The following is a 27,598-nucleotide window of genomic DNA, read 5'->3' on the forward strand; positions in this document are numbered from 1 at the left end:
ACACCAGACCAAAGCTTCCTGTGATCATATTCTTATTTCGTGTATTATTTTTAGGACATAACCTCTGTCTTTTTCTTGAAGGGTACTGGTGCTTATTATACATGGGCTAAATGAAGTTCTTATGCTTTTTAATTGGCCTTTTAAAAGTGTTTTTTTTTCTGATTAATTTCAAATTAAATACCGAGAAAGTTTTGTGTCCACATTATATGAACAAATTTCGTGTTATTTGAATCGCCGATGAAAAGTTGACTTCAATATCCACAAATAGGAATCACATTGGTCTTTTGGATATGTGTCCATAATTAACTGAAATATGAATAACCGTATTCATGTTAAGTACTCAGTAAACTCATAGTGTGTGAGTGAGTGAGTATGGTTTTACGCCGCTTTTAGCAATATTCGAGCAATATCACGGCGGGGGACACCAGAAATGGGCACATTGTACCCATGTCGGGATTCGAACCCGGGTAGTAGGCGTGACGAGCGAACGCTTTAACCACTAGGCTACCCGACCGCCCCAGTAAACTCATAAACCAAAAACAAAATAGAATTCGAAAATAACACGTTGCTCCAAATACGAGGGCTGGTCAAAAAGTTCTAAGCCTAACAAACAAAACAAACAATTGTGAAAGTGTTTTTAAAACTATTTTTCAACCTTATCTCCCTGCTCTTCGATACACTTCTCATATGGATAGGGAAGTTTTTCAATTGACCCGTGAAGATCCGGGGTAGAATAGGTCTTCAGCAATACATGCTTCCCGTAAAATGCGACTATGCTTGTCGTAAGAGGCGACCAACGGGATCGGGTGGTCAGGTTCGCTGATTGGTTGATGCATGTCATCGATCCAAATGGCGTGGATCGATACTCATGATATCAATCGCTGGATTGTCTAGTCAAGACTCGATTATTTACAGATCGCCGTCATATAGCTGGAATATTGCTGAGTGCGGCGTTAAACAATAAACCAACCAACCAACTAACCAACCAATTCCACTCAGGAAGAGGTTTTCTGAAGCCACCCTGAAATAAGCATCTGAAATTCACGGCAGCTTTGAGGGCACCGTTGTCGTCATAGCGCTTTCCACTAAGGTGTTCTTTCAGTTTAGGAAACAGGTGGAAATCACTTGTTGCCAGGTCTAGCGAGTATGGTGGGTGAGAAAGCTCTCCCAACCCTTTGCAAGTCGAGAGATGTGGGAAGAGGCATTGTCATGAAATGGTAGAACTCCAGCAGGCAGCATTCCTCGCCGCTTTTCTTTGATAGAATCTCTCAGGCGACACTTTATACTGACTCCGAGCCGACCAGTGCTTGTTTTGACCTCCCGTCATGCCGAGCACCAGGGAGGGTAACAATAAGTACCATATGTAACGTCTTGAAGCGTATGACGCGGAGGATCGACCTTCCGCTCCTTGTCATCACGTTTTTGTTTGTTTGTTGTTTAATGCCGCACTCAGCAATATTCCAGCTATATGACGGAGGTCTGTAAATAATCAAGTCTGGACCAGACAATCCAGTGATTGACATCATGAGCATCGATCTACGCAATTGGGATATGATGGCATGCAACAACCAATTCCATGACATGCATCACCCAAGTCCGCGAGCCTGACCACCCGATCCCGTTTATCGCCTCTCACGACAAGCATAGTCACCTGTTACGGCAAACACGGGTTTTACTGAAGACCCATTTTAACACGGATCTACACGAGCCCCGTCATCAAGTAAAGTCACCGATATGCATATATCGCATAACGAAGCAAACCCCAATCATGCACTGTATGTAGGAACATAGAACGCTTTTGAATAATGAAGACATTTAGTACACACCCAAGAAGGGACACTGTCGCGTTGTCGCATTGTCGCCCTTAAATCAACAAACAAAAAGTGTCAAAGTTAACCAAAATGCGAAAACGCGACGTTTCTTTGCTTGTTTTTGTAAGGGTGACGACGCGACATTGTCCCTTCTAGGATTCCATACATTACAGTGTTGTATTTACATTTCAGCATTTGATTTTAACGTGGGAGGAAGCCCATAGCGGCGCATTTGCTGCTTTGGTGAAACCCTCGATCAGTAATAAGTTGCGTAGGAACAGTGTATAGACCAGAGCGAGAGAGGAAGCAACTACAAACGGTAATCTGCTGCCGAATTTACCGCGTCCTAGGTGCAGTGGATATATACCTATGCCCAGAGAGCGGAAGGCAACCAATTCCACTCAGGAAGAGGTTTTCTGAAGCCACCCTGAAATAAGCATCTGAAATTCACGGCAGCTTTGAGGGCACCGTTGTCGTCATAGCGCTTTCCACTAAGGTGTTCTTTCAGTTTAGGAAACAGGTGGAAATCACTTGTTGCCAGGTCTAGCGAGTATGGTGGGTGAGAAAGCTCTCCCAACCCTTTGCAAGTCGAGAGATGTGGGAAGAGGCATTGTCATGAAATGGTAGAACTCCAGCAGGCAGCATTCCTCGCCGCTTTTCTTTGATAGAATCTCTCAGGCGACACTTTATACTGACTCCGAGCCGACCAGTGCTTGTTTTGACCTCCCGTCATGCCGAGCACCAGGGAGGGTAACAATAAGTACCATATGTAACGTCTTGAAGCGTATGACGCGGAGGATCGACCTTCCGCTCCTTGTCATCACGTTTTTGTTTGTTTGTTGTTTAATGCCGCACTCAGCAATATTCCAGCTATATGACGGAGGTCTGTAAATAATCAAGTCTGGACCAGACAATCCAGTGATTGACATCATGAGCATCGATCTACGCAATTGGGATATGATGGCATGCAACAACCAATTCCATGACATGCATCACCCAAGTCCGCGAGCCTGACCACCCGATCCCGTTTATCGCCTCTCACGACAAGCATAGTCACCTGTTACGGCAAACACGGGTTTTACTGAAGACCCATTTTAACACGGATCTACACGAGCCCCGTCATCAAGTAAAGTCACCGATATGCATATATCGCATAACGAAGCAAACCCCAATCATGCACTGTATGTAGGAACATAGAACGCTTTTGAATAATGAAGACATTTAGTACACACCCAAGAAGGGACACTGTCGCGTTGTCGCATTGTCGCCCTTAAATCAACAAACAAAAAGTGTCAAAGTTAACCAAAATGCGAAAACGCGACGTTTCTTTGCTTGTTTTTGTAAGGGTGACGACGCGACATTGTCCCTTCTAGGATTCCATACATTACAGTGTTGTATTTACATTTCAGCATTTGATTTTAACGTGGGAGGAAGCCCATAGCGGCGCATTTGCTGCTTTGGTGAAACCCTCGATCAGTAATAAGTTGCGTAGGAACAGTGTATAGACCAGAGCGAGAGAGGAAGCAACTACACACGGTAATCTGCTGCCGAATTTACCGCGTCCTAGGTGCAGTGGATATATACCTATGCCCAGAGAGCGGAAGGCAACCAATTCCACTCAGGAAGAGGTTTTCTGAAGCCACCCTGAAATAAGCATCTGAAATTCACGGCAGCTTTGAGGGCACCGTTGTCGTCATAGCGCTTTCCACTAAGGTGTTCTTTCAGTTTAGGAAACAGGTGGAAATCACTTGTTGCCAGGTCTAGCGAGTATGGTGGGTGAGAAAGCTCTCCCAACCCTTTGCAAGTCGAGAGATGTGGGAAGAGGCATTGTCATGAAATGGTAGAACTCCAGCAGGCAGCATTCCTCGCCGCTTTTCTTTGATAGAATCTCTCAGGCGACACTTTATACTGACTCCGAGCCGACCAGTGCTTGTTTTGACCTCCCGTCATGCCGAGCACCAGGGAGGGTAACAATAAGTACCATATGTAACGTCTTGAAGCGTATGACGCGGAGGATCGACCTTCCGCTCCTTGTCATCACGTTTTTGTTTGTTTGTTGTTTAATGCCGCACTCAGCAATATTCCAGCTATATGACGGAGGTCTGTAAATAATCAAGTCTGGACCAGACAATCCAGTGATTGACATCATGAGCATCGATCTACGCAATTGGGATATGATGGCATGCAACAACCAATTCCATGACATGCATCACCCAAGTCCGCGAGCCTGACCACCCGATCTCGTTTATCGCCTCTCACGACAAGCATAGTCACCTGTTACGGCAAACACGGGTTTTACTGAAGACCCATTTTAACACGGATCTACACGAGCCCCGTCATCAAGTAAAGTCACCGATATGCATATATCGCATAACGAAGCAAACCCCAATCATGCACTGTATGTAGGAACATAGAACGCTTTTGAATAATGAAGACATTTAGTACACACCCAAGAAGGGACACTGTCGCGTTGTCGCATTGTCGCCCTTAAATCAACAAACAAAAAGTGTCAAAGTTAACCAAAATGCGAAAACGCGACGTTTCTTTGCTTGTTTTTGTAAGGGTGACGACGCGACATTGTCCCTTCTAGGATTCCATACATTACAGTGTTGTATTTACATTTCAGCATTTGATTTTAATGTGGGAGGAAGCCCATAGCGGCGCATTTGCTGCTTTGGTGAAACCCTCGATCAGTAATAAGTTGCGTAGGAACAGTGTATAGACCAGAGCGAGAGAGGAAGCAACTACACACGGTAATCTGCTGCCGAATTTACCGCGTCCTAGGTGCAGTGGATATATACCTATGCCCAGAGAGCGGAAGATCGGTCTGCTGCGTTATACCAGGAGACGTTATAAGATTGTACTTGTAGTTGCCATGCCTGCCGCTCGGTGTTAAGGGGATAAAACAAGGACTTTTCGGCTGTGTATTATAGCCATGTTAAACTGCCAAATGGTATCTCAGGGGCCTTGGATTAAAAAAAAAAATGGCGGGGCACGGGTGCCATAGTGTGCTAAGGCGCCGCAATTCGCTGTGTAGAGTTGCGTGTCTTGGGCACGCCAGAAACCTATGATTGTTGGTTCAAATTCCTGTTCTCCCCTATTATGTTCATAGTTCGTCAGCACCACGCCCGTGCTCGTGAGTTTTACCAAAGTGGTAAACCTCTTAGACCTGCATCACTGCGGTCTTTCCTCCCACATTAAGCTGACAAGCCGGGATATGACCGGAATACTGTTAAAAGCGGCGTTTAACCCAACTCATCACTCACCAAGTATAAAAGCGTAAGTCCGGACCGGTACAAGCAGACACACACATTCGCTGCATGCTTTGTATGTTTGTTTGTTGTTTTACACCGCACTCCGCAGTATTCCAGCTATGTGACGACGGTCTGTAAATAATCGAGTCTTGTCCAGACAATCCAGTGATTGACATTGTGAGAATCGATCTACGCAATTGGGATACGATGACATGCATCAACCAAGTCAGGGGGCGGTTGGGCAGTCTAGTGGTTAAAGCGTTCGCTCGTCACGCTGAAGGCCCGAGTTCGAATCCCCACATGTGTTCAATTTGCGAAGCCCATTTTCGGTGTACCCTGCCGTGATATTGCTGGAATATTGCTGAAAACGGCGTTAAATCCAACTCACTCACTCACTCACTCACTCACTCGATTCCCTTTAGTTGCCCTTAGTTATGACAAGATGGTTTGCTGAATACTTATTCTAACTCGTATCTTCATGATCAGTACTTCAGTACTTCATGTAGTACTTACAAAAGACAAATCAGTACTCTCAGTATCAAAGTTGAGTGGTTTAGGTTTTACGCCACTTTTGGTGATGTTTTCGCAATATCACGTCGATGGACACCAGAAATGGGCTTCACACATTTTGTTTATGTGGGGAATGGAACACAGGCCATCGGCGTGACCTGCGAACGCTTTAGCCATTAGACCACCACACCGTGTCTCAGTCCAGCGTGCACCCGACGGCGTTTTGTGGGTTTATCTGATATAAAAAGCGACCTTCAGAAATGCAATTGCGTTGTTGTAACTTTCCAGCACGTGTACCGAAACACGTCTTATCCGAGATAAGATGACACGGCAGTAATATAGTCTCTATAGAGTTAGCTTGGGTTCGAAGTCCACAGCTACGTTTTTCACCCCCACATGCCCGCGTTGTCTGTTGGGTCACTTCGACTTTGCCTGGTATGACTTGAGTTCCCCGGCTCTGGTTGATGACATCACGTTCCTGGCTGTGGCACACAATAAGAAACAATTGATATTGTTTTCTCGGAACATTTGCAGACTATCAGTTACATTGTTCTATTCCTGGCAATCACCTTCATGTCATGTGCACCAGACACCCTATTTTACTGACAAGCTCCGTCACGTCACACTGGACAATAACGTCTACTTTTGCCCCAACCTCGAGGTGAATGTACCTGGCAGTGTTGCTGAATGTTGCTTGCTGTTGCTGGCTGTGATACTCAGTGTTGTTGAATGTTGCTTTGTGTTGCTTGTTGTTACTGACAGTGTTACACAGTGCTGTTGAATGTTGCTGAATGTTACTTGCTGTTGCTGGCAGTGATACTTAGTGTTGTTGAATGCTGCTTCATGTTGCTTGTTGTAACTGACAGTGTTACACAGTGCTGTTGAATGTTGCTGAATGTTACTTGCTGTTGCTGGCAGTGATACTCAGTGTTGTTGAATGTTGCTGAATGTTGCTTGTTGTTACTGACAGTGTTACACAGTGCTGTTGAATGTTGCTGAATGTTACTTGCTGTTGCTGGCAGTGATACTCAGTGTTGTTGAATGTCGCTTGGTGTTGCTTGTTGTTACTGACAGTGTTACACAGTGCTGTTGAATGTTGCTGGATGTTACATGCTATTGCTGGCAGTGATACTCAGTGTTGTTGAATGTTGCTTCATGTTGCTTTTTGTTACTGACAGTGTAACACAGTGCTGTTGAATGTAGCTGAATGTTACTTGCTGTTGCTGGCAGTGATACTCAGTGTTGTTGAATGTTGCTTCATAATGCTTGTTGTTACTAACAGTGTAACACAGTGCTGTTGAATGTAGCTGAATGTTACTTGCTGTTGCTGGCAGTGATACTCAGTGTTGTTGAATGTTGCTTCATAATGCTTGTTGTTACTAACAGTGTTACACAGTGCTGTTGAATGTTGCTGGATGTTACTTGTTGTTGTTGGCAGTGATTCTCAGTGTTGTTGAATGTTGCTGGATGTTACTTACTGTTGCTGGCAGTGATACTCAGTGTTGTTGAATGTTGCTGGATGTTACTTGCTGTTTCTGGCAGTGATACTCAGTGTTGTTGAATGTTGCTGGATGTTATTTGCTGTTTCTGGCAGTGATATTCAGTGTTGTTGAATGTTGCTGGATATTACTTGCTGTTGCTGGCAGTGATACTCAGTGTTGTTGAATGTTGCTGGATGTTATTTGCTGTTGCTGGCAGTGATACTCAGTGTTGTTGAATATTGCTGGATGTTACTTGCTGTTGCTGGCTTAGACACTTAATGTTGTTGAATGTTGCTTGATGTTACTTACTGTTGCTGGCAGTGATACTCAGTGTTGTTGAATGTTGCTGGATGGTACTTGCTGTTGCTGGCAGTGATACTCAGTGTTGTTGAATGTTGCTGGATGTTACATGCTGTAGCTGGCAGTGATACTCAATGCTGTTGAATGTTGCTTGATGCTGCATGTTGTCAGTGACAGTGTTACCCAATGTTGTTGAATGTTGCTGAGTGATGCTTGTTGTTATTGACAATGTTACTAAGTGTTGTTGAATGTTGCTGAGTGATGCTTGTTATTACTGACAGTGTTACTAAGTGTTGTTGAATGTTTCTTGGTGTTGCTTGTTGTTACTGACAGTGTTACTAAGTGTTGTTGAATGTTGCTTGCTGTTGCTTGTTGTTACTGACAATGTTACTAAGTGTTGTTGAATGTTGCTGGGTGTTGTTTGTTGTTACTGACAGTGTTACTAAGTGTTGTTGAGTGTTGCGACAATGTTGCAATATTGCTTAGGGACCGCCCATCTGATATTCTGGGTGAAGAGAGGGTTTGCTGCCATATTATCTAAAAATATATATTGTCTCATAGAAAAAATAATTAAGCATCATACTGATAAAATAAAATTGCATGCCAAAAATACATTGTTGTAGGACGAACTAATCTCTTTTTTTAAATTGAGTTTTAATTGAAGGATTACCGGTTTTGCAGCTGCAGCTGGAACAATATCCAGACTCCATGTAAAATACTAGATTCACTTTCTTGAAACTTACCAAAAAGGATATGATAATTGACATATCACCTGATTAGGCACATGAATTGGGGATAAATACATTTAATAAAAGGTTAAAATATCTTCTTTGACAAATTCGTCATCTGACAATCTGTATGAAACCCACACTTCAATAGGCGAAGACCGTGTATGTATTTTACTACGCTTCGTTTGCTGTCGTTAAACCTGAGACAGAGTTACTTCCCTTTCCAAACCCGCTCGACGGTCACCGTATTTCTATTACGCGAGGTGTGCACGATTTGTCAACAAGGAGTACAAAGACGGTAAGCAAGCTGAATATGAACATTCGAACGTACAGTGGTGGGTCTAGTGTTAGATCAGGTCACCCGTTTACTCTGACTGTCATATATGGATCAGTTATAGTTAAATACGGGTCGGGGACACAAAGGTGGGAGATATCGGGTCAAAGTACACGACACGAAGTTGTAGCTGTGACCACGAGTTTGGTGGTGGTTGGGTATTAACATCAATCCGTAGATTCGGAATTAATTTATTTGGTGATATGTTTACAAAATACACTACACCCACGAATGCTAAATCACAGTAGAATATGCATCGATCCTTTCCTATAAAGTTTTACCCACGCATGATTAATCCAGTGCCACTACCTCGTTAATAGGTGACGTGTCATGGAAAGATAACTCTTGCTTGACTATCGTTCAAACAGGATTAGACAGGAAAGGACCTTTCAACAGACATACATTTTATTCAGCAAAAGGTCACACTAGACCACACAGTGTGCCTAGTTCTCATAATGGAAATACGACGTCGTGTCATACAGAGAAATTAATTATTATCTGTTGTGTTTGTTGTTTAAGGCATCAGTCAGACGACCCGTAAATAATCGAGACTTGACCAGAAAAAACAGTGATGAACAATGTCCGACGCCGACGGGGTTCAAGGTCGCTCAATCAACCAGGTCACCGAGCCTGACCTCCTGTCCGATTCAGCTGCCTCTTGGAAAAGCATTGGTTACTGAGGACCTCATCCTCGATTACCCATCTTCCCAAGGCAAGAGAGTTAACTGACTATGAAAGTCCAGTTTCCACCCTTGCCGAACTAGGCTGGTATTATTGAGTTACATTTTGGAATCTGATTGGTCCATAGGAGAGGGAGATCAGGGTTTTATGCGACGCAAAAATGGTTCATTCTCCCACCAGTGTTTTATTGTACGATAAACACCCCCCTCGTCGTTTATTTCTTATTTACGCTCTTCACCTGAACAGTATAGCACTTGAATTGACGCTTGCAAACAGATGAATTGATACGGGATAACAATTGCACAGAAGTTACAGGTCTTTGTGTTTACAAATAATGTATGAAAAGAAGATCAAAACGCCAAAATCGATCAAATGTGTTCATTCATCACGTAATATAGGTCAGCGTCTCAGGTTACAAACCCACTATCTTGTGTGAGGAAATATAAAGCATCATAATAGAGTGGGCGATTGAGTTTGGTTTAACGCAGCTTTGAACAGTATTCCAGGTAAATCACGGTGTGTCAGCTTAATGTGGGAGGAAAGCCTGAAGTGATGCATGTCTTGGACGTTTACCACTTTGGTGGAACCCACGAATATCGTGCTGAAAGACATGAAACATGATTGTGGCAAACCAGGATTCGAACCCACGATGAAAGGTTACTAGCGTGTCCAATGGACGCCACTCTGCACGGCGAATAGCGGCGCATTAGACGACTGGTTTACCCATGCTCCCCATTATATTTTAGATTACCTTTATAACATTGCTTGATATAGATATAGTAATAATTGCTTGGAAATGGTTTCAGTTTCAGTTGACGAGAAGATTGAATTTGGGTCTTGTTGGGAATAGGGGCGGTCGGGTAACCTTGTGGTTAAAGCGTTCGCTAGTCACGCCGAAGACCCGGGTTTGATTCCCGACATGGGTACAATGTGTGAAGCCCATTTCTGGTGTCCCCCGCCGTGATATTGCTGGAATATTGCTAAAAGCGGCGCAAAACCATACTCACTAACTCACTTGTTGGGAATACATAAGAAATGGCTGAAATATACAAACATGTGAAAGAATGTTCATGTTCAACACTATGCTTTCTTATATAGCGTACACAGTCTATCATTCCTGTTTTCCCCACTATATCTGGCGGTCTCTAGTGAGTTTATATGCAGTGGGTCATGTGCAACTCATTGTGGTGTACGCATCGATTTATAGCGTGAGTCAGTACAAATTCTACATTCAGTCAGACTTACCAGTATGATCAAATGATTTCTTTAAATTTTCAACAGTTCAATATTTCTCGTGAAAATTTATAGAGGTCAAGAATTGTGTCTATTGTTGTTGTTTTTCGCTTCCCTGGCAACATTAAAATGAGGAAAGACCGTAATCAGATGTTCGTTAATATTTGTAAACATGTTTCAGTGAACTATGGCTACAAGTGGAATAGCAGATGAAGATCTGCATTGCCCAATCTGTACAGAGGTCTATGGAGACCCCAAAATGCTACCCTGTACTCATCGAATATGCAAATCATGTCTCAACCAATACATCGGATCTCGGCCGAAGGCAAGAACAGTCCCTTGTCCTTTATGCAACCAACCATTCAAAATCCCCCAAAGCCAAAACAGAGACTATGCATCGCGCTTCCGTACCGATGAGACTCTTCAGGGCATTGTTCACGAGAAGCAATATATGAAATTGATGATGACAAATCGCCCAGTCAGTTCCTGTTCTTTACACGATGAAATCAAAACTATGTTTTGCATCAACTGCAGCAAACTTGAATGTGTTCATTGCATTGCAAGGACACATAAACGTTGTCAAAATCCACTCCCATGGAAAGATGCGATTCCGCACATAGAACGGATAGCTAAAGGTTATTTGGGAAAAGTGCAGCCTCTCTTGAAAGATGTTTCCAGTTCCTTGATACGGATACGCGAGCAGAAAAAGAAGGCGTTGGACAACCATTCAGCAGTTGCATTTGCTCTAGAGACCCAGAAAGCTAAATGGATTAGTTTAGTTGAGGAACATTACGCACCCCTTGAGCAGGTGGTCACCGGAGCGCATAAAGCTAACATGGCCCAAATGAACAATGTCGTGTCTGAGTTGCAACAGTCCCAGCAAGCTCTGGAAAGGTTCCAGTCATCCCTGAACAAGATCACTTCCTATGTCTCTGTTGATGCACTGTTTCAGGAGGTAGGAAATGAAGACAGGAAGCCACCCGATCTAGCAACGATGAGCAGGTCGTTGGGGAGGAAGCTGACTATAGAATCACTGAAATTTATACCATTTCAAGTGCCTTCTTTTCCAAAAGGGAAAATGAAAACACGGTTGGGAGAAGTCAAAAGTGACTCAGAAGTGGTACGTGTTAATAACGATACAATGAGCATGGAAACATTTTTACTTCTGTCAACGGTATGTTTGATTGGCTTCCAGTTTGTAAGATGGTGTCTCAAAACAACATAGAAGTACCGTTTATTCTAGGGGACGGATATTTTGTGGAAGATATGATTCAGTATGGGGCGGGTTGCCCAGTATTCTAAGACGCCGCAGAGTTGCGTCTCTTAGGCGTTGCATATGACTAATATCACGGGTTCGAGTCCCTGGTTGTCCTGCAGATGATTATGGTTCCAGCTTTGTCACCTCCATATACGTGCTCGTGGGTTGCAGCACGGCCTCTCCCTTACGTCACGGGGGGCGGTCGGGTAGCCTGGTGGTTAAAGCGTTAGCGCGTCACACCGAAGATTATTTTCTGGCGTTGATCTTTTACATTTTGTTCCATCAACTGAATTGGATTTGATAACAGGGCAAATAAGACATAATACTAGGAAGAACCCATGGGATAAGAGTATATTTAAATGACAATTGGGTGGTGACGTGACATGACCTGAGTGAAGGTGTGTCATCGCATCCATATGTCTTGCATCGTTTTTTATGCTATCAGTCGTAGGTTTGCTTGCCTGTATAGTAACAGTTTTGTTTTGTTCAAAATGAAATTTCTCCACTGATGAATTGTGCGTTGTACTGATATTGTATGTTGAACTGCTTACCAGACTCTAGAAAGTGTCTACAGTGTAATGTTATCGTTTCTTGAAGTTCAACAATAGAATGGTGCATTTAGGCACTGATGAGGCAGCAAAAGCTGTTGGTGTAGTGGAAGTTGGAAAGATACACAGTCAGGTTAGAAAATTGTTCAATGTAACACTGTGATTAGGTGGTTCTGCAATATCAGTAGCTGTGCGGAACAAGCATAATCCCCCGATCTCTACGTGCAACTGTGCAAGGAGACATCAATTTATTTTAATGCAAGGATCAATCACCTAGGAAAATATAAATGCAGAGACATCGGATTGTAAACCTTCATAAATGCAGAGGTATGTCATCATGTACGTCACTATATACATGGGGGCGGTCGGGTAGCCTAGTGGTTAAAACGTTCACTCGTCACGCCGAAAACCCGGGTTCGATTTCCGACACCACTTTGCATATAATACACGTATCTATATTGTACTTGAGCCTATGGGCTTTATACTGAAATAAACTTTAAAAAAAAGAAAATCGGATGTTACATTTGACATGGGAAATCATATGTTTAATGTACGTTTGGAGTCAAGTTGACAGCCTGTTTGGTCGTATGGACAAGGTAACCGAGCTCGGTTCAGATGATCCATGGTTTGAATCCAAGATCGAGACACGTTTTATGACCGCGACATTGGCGACAAACGACGGTCTGAATTGATTCGTATCAAATATGAGCAAAATTAGCCACTCTATGTGTTTCGGGGCGTGCTTTCCGTTGATGAGGGGGCATTGTACTATTAACATAAATGGCAACCTAATTCACTCATGACCAAGCACGGGGCGGGAAATGTTATGGTCTATACATACTTATAAGCATTACCATTAAAAGAATCATTAGTAACTGTTCCAAACAGTGTCGCATAATTGCAACACTCATTAGACATGATCTGGGCCCCGTTCCCGAGATCGTTGTTCGCGCTAGAAATATTCGAAAGCCCCTCACTTTTTTTACATAGATTCAAACAGTCGTAGCTATTTGATCGCTCAACAGAACGGGACCAAGACACTAAAATGATCTGATTGATAATAAAATGAAAAGTATATGTGGGTGTTTGTTATATTTCAAACTGAAAGATAAATGCCAAATTGCAGAAAGTCAACACATGCTTCTGTGATACATTTGAGATAGACACAACAGCTTGTTCTTTAATTAGACCGATAAGATATGTATGTCACGTGTTACACATTACAGACACTATTCACGTAGGTGTTCTCATTGTATGTTTTGATTGTCAAGAATGGCCATCAGTGTTTTCTTCACAACACTGCTAGCCGGGCTTTGTTATGCGTCTCTCCAGCCAGCTATCAAACAAGACGCAGAGAAGAACGAAGTAATCCTGTCCTTTCCGAGTAAGTGTAAAACATACGATTATTGGACATTATCACAATTTCGCCAACGTGTCAAGAGTGGCCCAGTGATCTAAAGCGCAGCGAATCTCTGTGCAATGTTCTGAGCCCTTACAGGGGCGGTCGGGTAGCCTAGTGGTTAAAGCGTTCGCTCGTCACGCCGAAGACCCGAGTTCGATTCCCGACATGGGTACAATGTGTGAAGCCCATTTCTGGTGTCCCCCGCCGTGATATTGCTGGAATATTGCGAAAAGCGGCGTAAAACCAAACTCACTCACTCACTCTGAGCCCTTACGCCTGCCTCGATCCCATGCATTGTCGGGCATGGCTGGTGGAAAGAGCTGATTTACACCAGTCAAATGTCGTCAGACATTTCAGCGAAATATTCGACTCGGAAAGTATAAATTCCAGTGATGATAAGACAGCTATTGATGACCCTTCTTTTCTCTTCGAAAATGACTCTATCATCATTGAATCGCGCATTACAGATGTGGACATACGTATTTCCTTAACACATACAAAAATGGCAATTCTGCAGTTATAGATGCGTCGAAATGGTAAAAGGTACAACCCAATTTAACATGCCTTTTCTTGTCACTCAAATGTAGTTTGATTAGGGTTACACCATTCAAGTCCTTATTAAAGCTTTCACAAACGTTTATGTTAGTCATTTCCAAATTTGATGCAATTGTGACAAAAGAGAGATCAGGTGCAATTTCCCATTTCGAGTGAGTGAGTAAACTTTTAAGTCACATCGGCAGTATTTCAGCCGTATTGTAACTAGCAACTTGAGCAAGGGCCATAACTCTGTCTCGTTAAATATTAATTTGAGACATCAATTTCCTCATTTGAGATCGTGAACTGGTACATCAGTTTCTGATCAAACGCAAATAGTTTTTTGAGAAAATGGGTCCTCATATTATGCAGTATGCACTGAGTTGAAAAGCATGGAGCAAGGGCAATAACTCTTCAAAACAAATATTTTAAGACCGCAACATTCGAGTTCATTTGAGATCGTGACCAGTAACATCAGTGTGTAAAATTTCATTTCTCTAGTTAACTGAAATAGTTTTTGAGAAAATCTGTCTCCATTGAGAAGCGGACGGTGAGTACGGACGGACGGACGGATCTCCTTCCAACATGGAATTTGAAACAACTTTAAACACGTAATTACTTTGATGTGTGTCAAAGTCAAAGATATTTATTGCATGTAAGGCCTCCGGCCCATATACAAAAGAATTCAAAATAAGTAGTTTTACATATTTGGATATATACTCATGTTTAACACTTTGTTTGCATTTTTAGCATATACAGCCAATTTGTATATGACAGCATCATCTTTTGAAGAAAAATAAAAATAAAAGCAGGTACAGGATAAATTGACAGATAGCGCTCTGATAAACTTGTTTCTTAGATCACAATAATAAGGACATACAAAAGTAAAATGAATTTCATGTTCCATAGCTGAATGACATAATGGGCACAACCTCTTCGACTTTTCACTTGACATTTTTCTTCCTTCATTTGTCATGATATCTAACAATCCGAGCCTAAATTGAATGAATGGACGTCGAAGGGTTCTTGATTTTAATGAAGTTAAGTATTTTTCTGGTTGAATAAGACTCTTAAAAGTTCCATACAAGTCCTATACAAGTTCTATACAAGTCATACCTTGAACTGTAGAGTAGAATGCCATTCCTGGTAAAACATATTTATAGATTGTTCACGAAATTGTTTCAAAAAGATAAAATCTTTTTGAAACAATTTCGTGAACAATCTATAAATATCACCAACTGTTTGGGTTAACCATACAAAACTGTAGCCATGAGAAAACAAAAGATTTATAATATGGGATGCCCATGTTACTTTGCAATGTACAAGCATATTAGAAGCAAGTATGGGGATTCGGCGTTCATGCATTCAAAGAATATTAAACCAGTATTTAAGCATCTAATTTGGGAGTTGATATAAAACGGGTATCTGCAACACTCGCCATAAACCATACAATTGGGTGTTGACAGACCAACGGATAAGAATCTTTTATAGGCTAAAAGATGTAGCTTTTCGAGACTATCGTATCGTAATATAGGATTGGTTGGATTTGGGCTTCAAATAATTTTAAAAATATATTCGGTGTAAAATCTCCTACTTTCTGCGAGACAGACATTACATTGATTAAGGCCTTCTTTGCACTTGATGTTAAGTCCGAGACACTTTTCTTGAAGTTCATTGTGTTGGTAAACATCACACCAACATATGTATAATGGCACAGAACATTAACACATTTACCAACGAAAAAACATCCTTCATTCAGTGCCACCTGAAAATGACAATATTTTTTTTTTCTCAGTTAACTGATAGTTTCCACTCTTTGATGTAACATTCTAAAATGTAAAGTTGTTTTTGTAGTCAAACAACAGAATCTGATACTAAAAGGACATCATCGGCAAAAAGAAGCATCAACATTTTTATTACATTTGGGAACATTTGAATATTATGTTTACCCTTAACCATAATTTCATAATATAATTCACTAATAAAAAATGAGAACAATATCGGGCTCAAGATACATCCTTATCGTAAGCCAACAGAACGGTAAAAAAAAATCGGTTACATTGTCACCACATCGCACACATGATTTAATATTTGAATACATAGCTTTTGATATAGAGTACATTTTCCCTTAACCAGTAGTTCTTAAACAGTAGGGGCGGAGGGGTAGCTCGTCTCACCGAAGACCCGGGTTCAATTCCCTACTTGGGTACAACATGTGAAGCCCATTTCTTGTGTCCCCCGCCGTGATATTGCTGGAATATTGCTAAAAGCGGCGAAAAACCAAACTCACTTACTCACTCTTAAACAGTACCATAGTTAATATATATAATTTTTTGTTTTTTGTTTTTTTTACGACGTGATAGACATTTTTGGATTATTGCATATGATGTGAAAATATGATCTGACGTTGAGTACTTTTTTTCTAACACCAGCTTGAGTTTCAGGAATCTTATCTCGTATGTTAGCCCAACTCGTAATCCTGGAATTAAGTACTGATGTAAAAATCTTTCCAAGAATATATACTCATTAAGGATCGATATTCCCCTATAATTGTCTGGGACGTTAAAAACTCCTTTCTTGTGTATTGGAATAATTACCGAACAAGACCAGCTTCTAGGGAATATACCACTATCAAACAACCTATTGAAACATTTTTTTTTAGAAAAGGCCTCGGCTCAAATTTGGAACATTTTATCATTTCAACCACAATATGGTCAGGACCAGCAGCTTTTTCACTTTTTAGATGTATTATAGCGTCCAGAATTTCATCCTGTGATATGGGTGATTCTAAAATAAGTTTGTCAACATCATTTTAACATGAAGAGGAAACGTCCTCAGAAATAATATGAGAAAGCTCAAATGAAAATACAAATACCCGTGGAGATCCGGGGTAGAATAGGTCTTCAAGAACCCATGCTTGCCGTAAAAGACGACTATGCTTGTCGTAAGAGGCGACTAACGGGATCGGGTGGCCAGGCTCGCTGACTTGGTTGACGCATGTCATCGTATCCCAATTGCGTGAATCGATGCTCATGATGTCAATCACTGTATTGTCTGGTCCAGACTCGATTATTTACAGACCGCCGTCATATAGCTGAAATATCGCTGAGTGCGGCGTTAACCAACAAACCAAACCAAACCAAACCGATAATACAAAAAAACCATGGAACTTGGCCTCTTTGACAAGTATTGAGTTGATATTAGCTTTTGAGAACTTAGAGCGATTTTCAAGGGACCATTTCTGGATTTTGTTTAAACATAACTACAGTTGCCTTTCTGTAGTATTTGTGTGTTTGCTACCACAGGAAACATTGAAATCATCCACAAAATGATGGATCGATCAATTGAATTATTCAAAAATCATGTAAGTCTTTCGATGCAGTGTCGAACTATTTCACAAGATCGAAAATGAGAGACAGTGTTTGTATATAAAACTATAGCATCGCGTCCTTTTTCTCAGAGTACAGTATGGAGTTCATTAATTGAAAATAATTTATTATGGCCTTTCCAATTATCTGATTCAAAACTAATATTTGATGATTTTGATATTTGGGTGCTTATGATCCACATTTGAATGCTAGATTTCGAATCTTTACCTTTCATTTTTTGGATAATGTTCCATGCCTTGAATATCGGCGTACATCGAAACTATTTTTGAAACATAATGTTACCAATACTCTCATTTATTATGGTTATTATGGGACTTTAAATTTTGAATTTATTTAGATTGTGCACCATGGGAGGGCAACGGAAATCATATTCGGCACCTTTAATAGCCTTCATTGCTTGTTTGCAGTCAGTGACTTCTTGATGTGCTGGTTTGCAGAGGACCTTGGTGGGGGTGATTCCTAAAATGAAACGGAAGGTTAACCAAGAAATCCTTAAATGCAGAAATTGTCAAATCGGTAAATAATCCCACAAGATCATCGTTTGGAGTGTCCAGGCCATAATCAACATTTAGCCAATGACATAAGAGCATTGCGAAACATAACACTTTCTCCCTTCTTTTGGGCTCGAACCATCTTCTTCATGGTTCTATTCAGAGACCGTTGTTAGATTTTGTGTCAACATCTGACAGGTGTGAACTAATCTGTAATGTCCTGGAGTTCTTTTATCAGGTTGTGACTCTTTAACCATTTTAGCGTTTTGTTTGTTTTCCAGCTTCCGTTTTTGATCGAATGTGGGTTCTGTTCTGAGAATAACTCACGGTTATATTTCATCACTTACGACAGAGGACCAGATCATCTCATTCAAATAATTCTATTACTCAATGAATGTTCAAGTGGATATTTATTACTTAATATTATGGATGTGTTGAGCGCGAATAGACTTTTTGTCCACATCACCCTTAACATTCCCATCCGTGCATGATGCACAATAAACGTTTGTTCTACTTTAGTTGGATCACATACAAACTGAAACTCGAAAACAAACACCAAATATGTAGCGTCTGCATGTTCTTTTGGCAGGCGTGCCTGGTGTTGATACTATTGAACTGTCGTACGCTCTCCATCTTCTGAAGCAACAGGCACAGTTACCTCATTTGACCAACACCATTAGAGTACATAAACAAGGTAACTATAAAAGTTAGACAACATATTGTGATTAATAAATGCATCCTTCTATTTTGGTTGTCATAGAAAAAATGAATGTCAGTCATGTGTACAATATCTACTGATGTCAGTATGGATATGCATGTACATGTACATATGTACAGAAACAAACACTGCATGGAATAGTATCAGGGCTTCAATTGCATGTTGTAAATACACGGGATTTTTTTCTGACAATTCTTATCTACTTTGCAAATAAAACCTTCCTGCAATAAAGTAGCATAGAAATATTTACACGTGAAGTGTTTGAGGTTCTGATTTATACAGAAGCGTCTTTATGGTGTATTCCAAATGACGTTTATGGTTCTCGTAGGAGACAAGTCCAAAATGCTCGAAGTCAAGTGTTCTTTTCAATAGGGAAGATAAGATAATTTTGCATGTGACACAATAACAAAACTGCTAGTTCAAGATTCAAATGCACAGCTCTCCATTTCCTACAGACACCTTTCAGCTGCTGCGTGTTATCTCTATCTGTTTCAGCTGATGGATATTTCACTTACAGAGTTCAAAGCAAGAACGCATTCACTGACAAATATGTGCTGGAATATTCAGTAAAATATTTGTCTGCAACCGGAGATGTTCTTCATCATCTCAATAATGTGTACATCATCCCACGTATGTATATCGGTACCTTTGTATAGATTTAGTGTTCCTAGCATGACACTTACTGTATCTGGTTCTACTTCATTGTACATAGATTGCCATATCTTGTTTCAGAAACACATACGCATTTGCGTCGAGTAGGGTTGCGAAGATATACTTAAAACACTATCTGATAAGTCATCTTTAGTTGCGTGTTGTTTTTATCACAAGGATAATGTTTACTCGTTGACATACCTTGTGTATAGGCATAATATAAGGATCTGTAATATTCGATCAGATATTTTCATATTTCTCACACGAGATTACATTCTAGATTAATTTCCTGTTAGAGTTAGAAGAGTCATAATAGATGACAAAACAGAAGCGGGTGGTAAGACATGATGACGACTTATTTTCGCGTGACTGCATCCGAGTGGTAGGCGTAGCTCATGCATTTCAGTCACCGATTTACCAGATCATGACTCGATCATATTTTGCAGTCCATCGTGAGGAAACTTGAACGTTGTTAACCGTTGTTTTGCATATATTTGTGGGTAGTTCAGATGTTGTCAGCGATTGTAAATACTTCACTTCATGTACCAAAATCCAGCTGCTTCATCGCTCAGTCCTCGACTATACAGACGTGGCACGACCGTCCTTTCTGACTTCTTCCACACAAACCATCTCGACAGCAACACATGGACACATGAAATCACTTGCTGGGGAGGAGGGGTAAGGTTCGCCACAAATCTATTGCATAATCTCCTACATGTTACACATTTGGTTCAGGAAGTGTTTCACTGCGTTTAGCATTATCCACGCCCCAGGCGGAGACAAAAACAATGGGTTCATTGAATGAGTGGCATGATGTTTGACGTGACGATCCAGCACTTTAACAACTAGGGTACACAACAGCCCCACCATTACTGTATGAAGTGTTTCCAAAGTGACACTTAGAAGTTAACCCCATGGCCAAAATGGGTTCTTATGAAGCTTAAGTATGAAATCAGTAAATGACCACACAAGATCAATAAATAATCAAAAAATGTTTTGAACCATGCCCTTTTTCGGTTTACGATCAAAACAAACGCTACAACGGGTTAAATATGTCAGATGCTGACACCTGGGCCCATTTGTACAGACGTTCATCTCAGCGCTAGGATCGCTTTGTGCAAGTGGGCCCTGGGCATTTGTGTCATATTTACTGTGGAACAGGAGATAGCAATTATTATAGTTATGCACAGAGGCATATGTATCATCCCTGTTCTCTTGATAATACCATAAGTATTCATTAATATCTGAATAATACGAATTAAAAAGAAAATATGTCTAATATAGTTTATAGTTATTTTGCGTCATTTCTAGGGTGGCGAGTTCCAGATGTACACACCAGAGGCTGCCAACACCTATATCAGAAACGGCATTCTCTACCTTAGACCGGTACTTCACTGTCGTATGTCCGTCATAAATAAGTGTGTGTATCTCCAAAATACAGTGGAAGCTAGATTAGGTCAACAGCGACTTACAAGGTCGTACGGTGGACTATGCTCACCTGGTGTCATCATAGTAGCTATACAACTAACCTTGGGTGCAGGTAGGATCTGTGCTTTCATGCTAATGGAGTATATATAATGGATGATCTGGAATTATTTTGACGTTTTGGAAAACTTATTTTTGTTGTATTGGTCTATGTTTCGACTAAGTTTTTAAATATTTATTAAAGTTGTGACAGTGTGTAGACGCGTCTAACCTTTATGTTGCTTGTGAGATTATTCCCATCTTTTCCTCTTCAGACATATACAGTAGACAAATTTGGAGAAAACTTTCTTCACAATGGAGATCTTGATGTTGCCAGTGAGTTTTCCCTATATTGCATGATTGAAACCAACCTCCCGGGCTCCTTTACATTTTGCTGTATACTAATTAGCATAAACATTTTATAGAGTGTGTAAATTAAAGTTTCACATCGCGTCAGCTACATGGTAATGACGAAAACAAGTAGTAAAATATATAAAGCTGTCAAGAAAAACGGCATATATTACCGATTCAATGTGACATGAAAAAAAATGAAAAAAACATAATTGAATACAACTTCATTAACTATTTTCAAATCATTTAAATCTTATCAATAATCACACAGTTTCATTATAACCAAGGAATTCGTTATTTATATAAGCCTTCACAATGTCTTATGCAGATGCAGTTTTGTGTGATATGTTAAAAACAAATGCCCACTTCCAGAGTGAAAATACATGTGAAATTAGCTGCTCCATAACATGAACAACTAGCATGTCTAGCTTGGTAGGATTGGATCATGTCCTAAGTAAAACGTCTTGGGCCCGAATCATCGCACAGAGAACACAGATTGCTACCCATGGCGGTGTCACTTGTATATTCACGTGTGTACAATAGATACAACAGAGGGTGAAGGAATGTCTGTCTCTTGTCTTCTCCAGAGCAATGGGGAACGTGTACTTACTACAGTGACAATGGATGCCACCGTCAGGGATCAAAGATCCCACCTATCATGTCATCTAAACTCTATTCAAAGGCTTCCATCACCTACGGAAAAATAGAAGTTGTTGCACAGTTACCAAAAGGAGATTGGTTATGGCCAGGTGAGTATTTTGTATATTTTCAAGTTGTTATTGTTATTGTCAGGTATAGAGATGAACTATTTACCCAGGTAAATACTCTAAAGTTGATTTTTATAGTTTAAATAAGACATTATTCATTCAACGACGTTCATTTGTCCAAATGTCGACTATAAAGAAACCTGAGCAATGCAGGTCCATGCTACAAGCGAGTATCTGACACAAGAAACTTATTGTAACCATCCATTGATGCTTGATCTATCCCCACATTGTATTATAAACTGTACGTGTATTTTCAATCACATTTACAAACCCTCTCCTGGCTAACATAGCAATATGGATGCTTCCTCCCTCAAGACCTTGGAAATATGGCGGATGGCCAGCTTCCGGCGAGATAGACATCATGGAAGCAAGAGGTAAGTTTTAGCTTTCTAGTGCTGCATCTCAACTGTTGCCTTGACTTGCATCTTACATGTATGATTCGCTTATGGCAATGCTACGGCTAGATATGCATATATGCCAGTACATCCATCGTTAGATTAGATCATGAGTCCTGATTCACAACATTATGTTTGTTTGATGAAACTGCTGACACATCATGATAGTGGTCTATTTTATGGCATTATTGAACGTTTTACGGTGTAGGGTATTGGATAAAGAAAGGAATTATGGCAATAATTTGTATTTGGTTCTATGAAATAACATCATTGTTACCTAAATAGATACAAGTATCTCTCTTAGAGATGGTTTGTCAAGTCCTGAAAACGCAGAAAAAAGAATACTCCCCTTCTCAACAGTTTACACCGTGTCTCACATCCACCATATTAGATTTGTGTATGACCTCCAATGGACCCTGTACCTTTTTGGAAAATGACCACAAATTGAACCATCGGAACACGCCCGAAATAAACAGTTGCAGAACGTCCAAAATATGCCCCAAAGAGTAATTACATACTCTTCAGCTGAGTTTCATATACAGACAAGTTCTCCATTCATGTATGTATCAACCTGATCAACCACCAATCTGTTCAACAACTGAAAGCCACAACATCATTTTTTTCGTTCAAGAAAAACATCGCCAATAATAAGCGAAGTCGAAACAAAACGAATAGATCTAACACGAGCAAATCCACAATTAGCATCTGTGTTTCTTGGTGTATAAACTGACATATATTATATCATACGATGGTGGTCTGCATGCAAGAAGATTTACTACGCGAGGTCACTACATTTACAGTTGCATTAACATAATCCTAGGTGATTGATCCCAGAAACAAAATTGATTGTCTTCTTGCACAATTGCACGTGGAGTTATTATGCTTATTTCAAGCAGCATATGACTGTAGGTAATGTAGAATTAACCTCCCAATCACGGTGTCATTAACACTGCAGCTGGTAAGTCTACCAACTTGACTGTGTAATTTCCCACCTTCCATCACATCAACACTTGCTACCTCTCCAGTGCTTAAATGCACCCTTCTTTTGTTCAACTTTAAAAACGATAACATTGCAATGATAACACACAGCAGATTATGCTATGTAAGTGAAAAGACTACCCCAAGAATTATGCGAGTTCTGTATGTTAATGTCATTACAACAATGTCCCGTTTCATCAATGGATAAAGTTTCATTTTGAACAAAACACATCTGTTACGGAAACAATTTCCCTTAATATATGTTTACGCCTGATCGAGACTGGGCAGCAAAACCTGGGACTTAGCATAAATTACTACCCAAGTCGTTGGGTTGCGATGACATACTGTCACTTATGTTACATATTCTAACAACACGTTACTCATTTTAGTGTACTCTTACCACAAGCAAGAGTACTTCATACAAAACCTCATGTTTGCCTTGTGGTTTAATCAAGTTCTGTTGATGGAACAAAAAGTTACCTTTCTGTTCAAAGGGAACCTTAACTTGAAGGACAGCAATGGTAATGACCATGGCGCCCAGAATATACGCTCTACACTTCACTGGGGTGTTTCCAATCAGCACCGAAGTAAGGGGTATGGAAGGTAGGACTACTTTCGTTCCCTTTTCAAGTTGCCATAAATGATCATTGTCCATGTTCTACAATGATACAGTATCATCAAATATAAGCATACATGTACACATCGTAATGTTCAGGTGCCCTGACAACAAGTTAACGTTTAAATAAGAAGGTTCGTGCTAATGCTGCTTTTAACAGTATATAAGCAATAAAAGATTAATGTGGGCGATAATCCTTTACTTACATTTAAAACTTGCATGAAACAAGCATGGTGCGTATCATATTCTGACAAACTGAGGATTCGAACCCATGTCCAGATACTGGCATTGCTGAAGATTGCAACAGCAATTTTTGTGCCTACAACACTGTCCACTGTGATCAGATTCCGTTTTTACCCCTTGGTTTCTCACAATCTATAATCAATAAATAAAATGTAATGGCATAGATTGTATCTGTTTGTATGTTTGTGTTTTCGTTAACAGGGCTAGTGCACCCGGGACTGTATGGGCTGACAATTTCCACACGTACTCCATTGACTGGACATCAGAACACATAAGGTGGGAAATGAGTGAGTGAGTTGGGTTTAACGCCGCTTTTAACATTATTCCAGTTATATCACGGCGTGTTAGCTTGATGTGGGAGGAAAGCCCGAAGTGATGCAGGTCTCGCACGTTTACCACTTCGGTGAAACCCACGAGCACGGGAATGGTGCTGACAAACCTACAAACATAATCGGTTCTCACAATATTTGTTTACCATAATAGCTTGAAGGAAAACGAAGATATGACATACACTTGTTTTGTCATTGCCTATGTTAAGTAGTATCTCAAAATAATATACATGCCTTCGTGTACATGCATGTTATCCTTAACTAGATTGTCTGTGGACGACCATCCAGTCTTGGCGTGGTCAACACCTTCCCAAGGTTACTGGTCCTACAGTCACCTGACCGGGCATAACATCTGGGCAAGCGGAGGTAAAGATGCTCCCTTTGATGGAAAGGTAATTTGTATTGACAAATATGTTCCTTTTTTGGATAGATAATACAAATGGAAATATGACATGTTGTTCTCATTTTATATGATGTGCAGGTGCACAAATAAGAGATAAACAGTATGTATTTTCAGATTTGCGGGTGTTATTGAGTATTCGATGACGGTGTTAATCGGAGATTTCAATTTATAAACTTTCATCTACAATGTATGTATATATTAAGCAGCTGCAAAATATGTCCATTTTGCATCTTTCTAATTCAATGTATCCTCAAACGGTTGTGTAATATATATATCGTCATTCTGGAATGTGACGTAATGAGACAATGGATTATGTCCTACCCCTCCATAACAAATACATCTCCAAGATGACCTAAGTTTAAGTTGTTATATATTCAAACTCAAAATAAATTATTACCATAGTCAAGTCGACATGAGGAATCCCACTGTCCAAGAGATGTCCGTGAGACGAATCCAATTTAACAAGATTTATCAAACAGTGGCACTCTCGTTGTTTTACAATCGTATATAAATGATTTAATGTGTTTTGTTTGTTGTTTAACACTGTTTTCAGCAACATTCCAACTATATTGACGACGGTCTGTACATAATCGAAACATGCAATGTGTACCAAGTGTGAACATTTGCAGATGGGTCTCATCCTCAACGTCGCTGTCGGCGATAACAGCGTCTACTTTTCCGATTCGTGGCATAACCCTAATGGAAAACCCTGGAAGAATGGATCACCTACAGCCATGGCAGACTTTTGGAAGAACAAGCACCAGTGGCAGCCAACCTGGCACGGTGAAGATGCCGCCATGAAGATCAAGTCTGTCAAGATGATACAGTATCAGATCGTTGGCGGAATAAAATGCTTCTATTTCGGATTAAATTCATCAAATTGTCAGATGTTAATACACCGCTCTTGATATGACAACATGTCTCCAACTGGTGGTTTAGGCTCCAGTTGACTAGCCCTTCTCACGTAGATACCAGGTAAAAAGGAAGCTGATAGCAATGTATCAACACACATTGGCAGACCCGCCGATAATCAGGAAAAGCCGAACAAAAAGCGCCATCCTGCAAGTTGCTAATCTGCACCCATGGTGCTGTCAGAAAGAGGACCCTACAGCCGCCGATAACCAGCAGAATTGTAGCAGATAACAATCCATCCAATCCACGTCAACACCGGTAGACCGACCCACCATTTCCATGTAGTCGAGCTGAGAAATGCAGTTAGCAAAGCCATGACTAACAGTCCCTTACAAACCATCTTCCTGAGGCAAGGACGTTAACTGACTTTACAAGTCAGTTTCCACGCTTCCCGAACTAGGCTGGAATAAGCTCGATCGAAGCGCCACCAGTGGCTATTACGAGTTATGTCCCTGATATGCCGCTCCTTTTGACCAATCAGATTTCACCTTTCATATCACTTTATTATTTTTCAAACGAAATAGCGGCGCCCGCGAAGTGCATCAGACCATTTGAACACCTTGAATAAACACATGGAAATATTTGGAAAAAGTCTGTCGACGCCCAGTTGACGGAACACGTGTTTTGCAAATACTGCAGTCGACCGAAATCTGCACGTTGAACTCCATGTTGTTTCCGGACCGGATGCTAATGCCAATGGCCAATGCATAGATTCCTTAGTCCAGCCAAAATGTAACTTTAGAATTCCAGCCTAGTTCGGCAAAGGTGGAAACTGGACTTAATGGTCAGTTAACTCCCTTGCCTCGGGAAGATGATTACAAGCGCATTTATCGTGAAAGAAAATATTGTACAGGAAATAACTTTAGTTTTTTATGTCTCAAGACAAAGCCAAAGTCGCTGAGTGAATTCCTCAAAAGAGAAAACACACACTCGACCTCTCACCTAAAAAGAGCTGAGAGCCGACGGCAGAGATTGGGTGCCCGATATTTGTGGTGGATATAAAAAATACCTCTAGAGCCCGTAGGCAGCTTGGGTTGTATACTCCGCACAATGATGACTGAAATACAAACGGATCTACTGGTCGGGGAACAAATAAAGCAGCATTTGAGCAGATACTAGTACTTGGATACCTGCGCTTTATTAATGTATAATATAATAATAAAGGAACGAGGCAGAACACGAAGGTGACACCTGCTGTTTTTCACGGGCTGGGTTACGTTTCTGACAGTCGCTGGATAACCTGAAAGAGAACCCTTTGCCTTTGATATTTGCCCTGCCTTCGGCTCGTCATTCGAGTCATTAATCGGGTCACGAGACACACAGTCTGACAGTGGTCAACCGCTTTCGGATGGATCAGCAATGTGTATTTCCATTTTCTAGACGTTGAATTTTCAGCATGTACCTCTTCCTTCAAGTAATCTAATTTCCCTGTACTGAAGAGTAAATATATGCTAAACAGAGGAGCAAATGAAACTACAATACCTCTCAGTTGATTTCATATTATGTTTGATTTTCAGTTCACAATAGCTTAAGTTAGCGGTAGTATATCCAAAAAATGAACTTACCTGGCTCTTAGTCAGCACTCAAAGAATACATCGACATGGTTTTATTTAAAAAAAATATATTTTCATTTAAACCTCTTAAATATTCATTAAAAAAATATTACATAATACACAACTTTGGGTATCTTAGACATCTTATCGTTTAAAATAATAACCTTACAACGTTTCACACATGGTACGGTAGGGGACATGTGTTTTCAAATTCAAGCCACAGATTACTTTTCACAAACTGTTGCAGTTGTTTTAATTTTAAAT

General features: G+C 40.6%; 2 protein-coding genes across 3 annotated transcripts; both read left to right on the top strand.

The window, feature by feature from the left end:
* Window positions 1–8,300: 8,300 nt before the first annotated feature.
* LOC125381200 (tripartite motif-containing 13-like) lies at window positions 8,301–12,837 on the top strand. Of its 2 annotated transcripts, none has more exons than XM_048397830.1 (3): window positions 8,301–8,382; window positions 8,938–9,186; window positions 10,514–12,837. In XM_048397830.1, the coding sequence occupies exon 3, from the start codon at window positions 10,520–10,522 to the stop codon at window positions 11,555–11,557; it is 1,038 nt and encodes a 345-aa protein (XP_048253787.1). In that variant the 5' UTR covers window positions 8,301–8,382; window positions 8,938–9,186; window positions 10,514–10,519; the 3' UTR covers window positions 11,558–12,837. The 2 variants fall into 2 exon arrangements, with proteins under 2 accessions (XP_048253787.1, XP_048253786.1); XM_048397829.1 differs by having other exon boundaries at window positions 8,938–9,130.
* A 474-nt stretch (window positions 12,838–13,311) lies between these two features.
* Window positions 13,312–25,811, top strand: LOC124138554 (beta-1,3-glucan-binding protein-like). The gene is made up of 12 exons (XM_046505260.2): window positions 13,312–13,522; window positions 18,544–18,648; window positions 19,168–19,302; window positions 19,880–20,001; window positions 20,635–20,709; window positions 21,063–21,123; window positions 21,726–21,887; window positions 22,196–22,279; window positions 23,773–23,881; window positions 24,339–24,413; window positions 24,732–24,858; window positions 25,499–25,811. The coding sequence occupies exons 1-12, from the start codon at window positions 13,411–13,413 to the stop codon at window positions 25,775–25,777; spliced, it is 1,446 nt and encodes a 481-aa protein (XP_046361216.2). The 5' UTR covers window positions 13,312–13,410; the 3' UTR covers window positions 25,778–25,811.
* The last annotated feature ends 1,787 nt before the right edge of the window (window positions 25,812–27,598 follow it).

This window comes from Haliotis rufescens, unplaced genomic scaffold (genome assembly GCF_023055435.1).
Source record: "Haliotis rufescens isolate VD_foot unplaced genomic scaffold, xgHalRufe1.0.p SCAF_17, whole genome shotgun sequence".
Classification (NCBI taxonomy): domain Eukaryota; kingdom Metazoa; phylum Mollusca; class Gastropoda; order Lepetellida; family Haliotidae; genus Haliotis; species Haliotis rufescens.

What these genes read in the sequence shown, in the direction of transcription:
- LOC125381200 (XM_048397830.1), top strand. Translation starts at nt 10,520, where the DNA reads ATGGCTACAAGTGGAATAGCAGATGAAGATCTGCATTGCCCAATCTGT.
- LOC124138554 (XM_046505260.2), top strand. Translation starts at nt 13,411, where the DNA reads ATGGCCATCAGTGTTTTCTTCACAACACTGCTAGCCGGGCTTTGTTAT. An exon ending in CATTAGAGTACATAAACAAG is followed by an intron (nt 18,649 to 19,167) that starts GTAACTATAAAA and finishes TATCTGTTTCAG; the next exon opens with CTGATGGATATTTCACTTAC. An exon ending in AGGAGATTGGTTATGGCCAG is followed by an intron (nt 21,888 to 22,195) that starts GTGAGTATTTTG and finishes TGGCTAACATAG; the next exon opens with CAATATGGATGCTTCCTCCC.